At 25.4% G+C, this 3,039-nt stretch overlaps 1 protein-coding gene across 1 annotated transcript in view; it reads left to right on the top strand.

The window, feature by feature from the left end:
• Positions 1-943: 943 nt before the first annotated feature.
• LOC136080573 (uncharacterized) overlaps positions 944-3,039 on the top strand; it is a 2,668-nt gene continuing 572 nt past the window's right edge. The window contains exons 1-3 of the mRNA XM_065797387.1: positions 944-1,473; positions 1,672-1,858; positions 2,139-3,039. The exon at positions 2,139-3,039 is cut by the window's right edge and continues 572 nt beyond it. Of these exons, the coding sequence (XP_065653459.1) occupies positions 1,335-1,473; positions 1,672-1,858; positions 2,139-2,481 (669 nt within the window). The 5' untranslated portion in view covers positions 944-1,334 and the 3' untranslated portion in view covers positions 2,482-3,039. The remainder of the gene's footprint in view (positions 1,474-1,671; positions 1,859-2,138) is intronic.

Raw genomic sequence — 3,039 nt, 5'->3', positions numbered from 1 at the left:
ATTCTAGTACCATCTCTTTATCTGAAACAACTGAAACATGTAATTTGTTGTTTATCTCTTTGAAATCTAACAAGCTATTCAATAAACTGATTAACAAGTCTTTATGCTGCTTGTTACCAAAGAGCATTTTAAAAGTTACATCCATAGTCGGAGCGGCAAATACTGGTAATTTTTGATCTTCCACTTTATTCTCTTCCAGCTTCTGCTTACCAGCTTTTGTTTGTGACATATCAAATCTAGTGTATTTTTAAAAAGAATTTCACAGTTTATGGAATATTTACATATAGAACAAGTACTAATTTCAAGTAAAGACCATAATAAGAGAAAATTACAAAAAAAACAAATTAGAAAAGGAAAAAAAGAATGCATGGAAAAGTAAAATACCTAAACGAAGAAACTTTATGGAATAAATAATCAAATAACTTTAAATTACTATTTTCACATCTATCAATATAAGACTTTTATTTATTTATTAAAACATAGCAATAAAAGAGAATTAGATTATAATAATTATATACAGTAACAACATAAATAATATAATAATATAAGTATCAGTAATAATAATAGGCAATAACTCCACTTATAAGTTATAACAATCTACAAAGAATTATCACTCCATTTACACGATAAAGATTAAAACACATTAAGACTAACTTTATTGATTAGTTTATTACAATCACGCTAACACCGCTATAAAATGCAACTTGTTAAAGCAGATGATCAAAGAGTTTTTCAGTAAAGATCATATAATAAAGATTTTGATAATTATACCTCTAAAACCCTTTAATATATTAAAAAGTAGTCTCTCTTGTCTTCTAAATTTTCGATTTATTATGCATTTTTTTTGGAAGGTTTCTGTGTATATTTTGATTTTAATATGCGTTAATAATTTGCCAAATATTGACAAAAGTCATATTTTTATTATTGTAACGTTTTTTTTATAACGATCATTGTTTATAAAAGTCACAAGTTGTATTTTTAAATGCTATATATAGCGAACAATTTTCTGTGTAATTTTGTTGAGGTTGTTTATAAGTAATAAATATATTGGAAACAAGTTGCTCAATGCAACCATGGAAGTATAAACGGATGGAAGTTCATCACATTGAAAGTTAGCGAAACTATGCTTGTAACCTTTATTCACCTGTTCATTTAACAAAAAAAAAATACATCAAGACTCTACCTTAACGTACGTCAATTGTCTATTGATGCAATGGAACAAATAAAAGACCAGATTGTTTTATTTTGACTCACAGCTATTTATCTTTGCATTGTGATTGGTTTCAAATCAAAGGTTTTATATTATACAGAGTTTAATATAAATCTTATTTGAAATGGCAACTGAAGGTGTTCTATCTATTATGGATATTGAGGATTTTGAAGAAAAAGATTTTTTATTTTTGCTTGAAGAAATAAAAGATGAAATTGAAATTATAATTGATGATGAAGAAATTGATTTCAGTATAAATGAAGGTAAATTATGGGTTTAATAAGTATATAATCATAATTATAATAAAATTATAGTTTTTTAAAAATTTCAAACATTTATATTTTATTATACTTACACTACAGTTAAGTTTTTATTTTTAAGTTAATTTGAACATTTTGATTATCTTTCTAAGAAACTTTCGAAAATATAAAGCTTTTAAAGTTACATTGCATTATATTTAGACGGCATCTATTTACCATCTATTGTTGAGTTAAGCAGCGAAAATGATGAACTTTTAAACTCCTCAAATATTATTCAAACAACAAGAACTGTTGCAACTACATTATATATATGTCCTAATTGCACAAAACCTTACAAGAGAATTTCATATTATGAAAAACATTTGGAAACGTGCAAAGGAGCATGCTTGTATGTTCAAAAAAGTTACTATTTAATGTTATCTTTTAAAATTTTATTTTTTCAAAAAAAAATTTGCATTTAATTATGATAGCTATATACAAAACATTTACAACTGATACAAATCTTTCAAATATTCACTTTTATTCATTTAAATAAGTTTACTTGTATATAATAATTTAAAAAAATGCTTGTAAGAATTTTTAAATTTATTATGCAATAATAAACAATTTTAATATAAGATAAAAGTTAATATTAAAAAAAAAATTTTAGAAATTTTCTTTTGCTTTAGCAATTTAGGTCCTGCTCTAAATGATAGTTCACAACAAAGATTGAAGAATATTTTTAGTGATTTGTTTTGGATAGTAATTGATTTAACATCCAAGGACTTAATTTTAAATTTGAGTTTTGGTCTGCTAAAGTCGCCTGGAAACATTACTGCATTACTTGCATCCAAAATCAGTACAGAAAGAGAACTGTATGGAAGTTGTTTTAATGATTTTATTGGCTATCTTTTGCTGAAAATGTTACCGATCTTGAATTTATATAGCTCTACAGCTGTATCTCGAGAGAAACTTTGCAAACTTCTTCATAGTTTATGTATATGTGAAGAACTAAACAAAAAATTTTTATAGTGCTCAAAAATATTTTGATCAGTTAAATTTGCAGCCTGCTTATACGCTTAAAAATGTTGTTATTACAAAAATGTATGAAAAATCTTCAATTTGGCGAAATACTGAATTATTTCCATGTCAAAAGGAACAACCCCTTCAACTAGAACTAACATTGAACAGAAAGTATTACATTATGTTGGGGGATTCATTCTTTTCTCTTTAATAAAACATAGGTTTAAAGAAAATTCTGTTTCAAAAATTGTTTGTCGCTGCCTTCATGAATGGCAAATTGGTTCTGGAGAAGAATTTTATTTAGAAAATGTAACTTTATGGACAAATAGAGTTAATTGAGGAGGGCTTGTTTGTATCAACAATGATTTTTATATATTCATTTTACACATAGAAAATGTTGCTAGGAAAGTTCTTAATAAGTATATTTTTGTGAAATATAAGGCGAAAGATCTTCGTGATGTATTAACTAAAAAACTTAACAAGAGTGAGCTTATAGACTTATTATTTCGTACTAATATTAAAACAGGTAATATTTAAAAAATGGATATCAATGCGAGCAAGGTCTTT

This window comes from Hydra vulgaris, chromosome 05 (assembly GCF_038396675.1).
Source record: "Hydra vulgaris chromosome 05, alternate assembly HydraT2T_AEP".
NCBI lineage: Eukaryota > Metazoa > Cnidaria > Hydrozoa > Anthoathecata > Hydridae > Hydra > Hydra vulgaris.
Note: the sequence above shows the minus strand (reverse complement) of the source record. Positions and strands in the feature narration are given on the sequence as shown.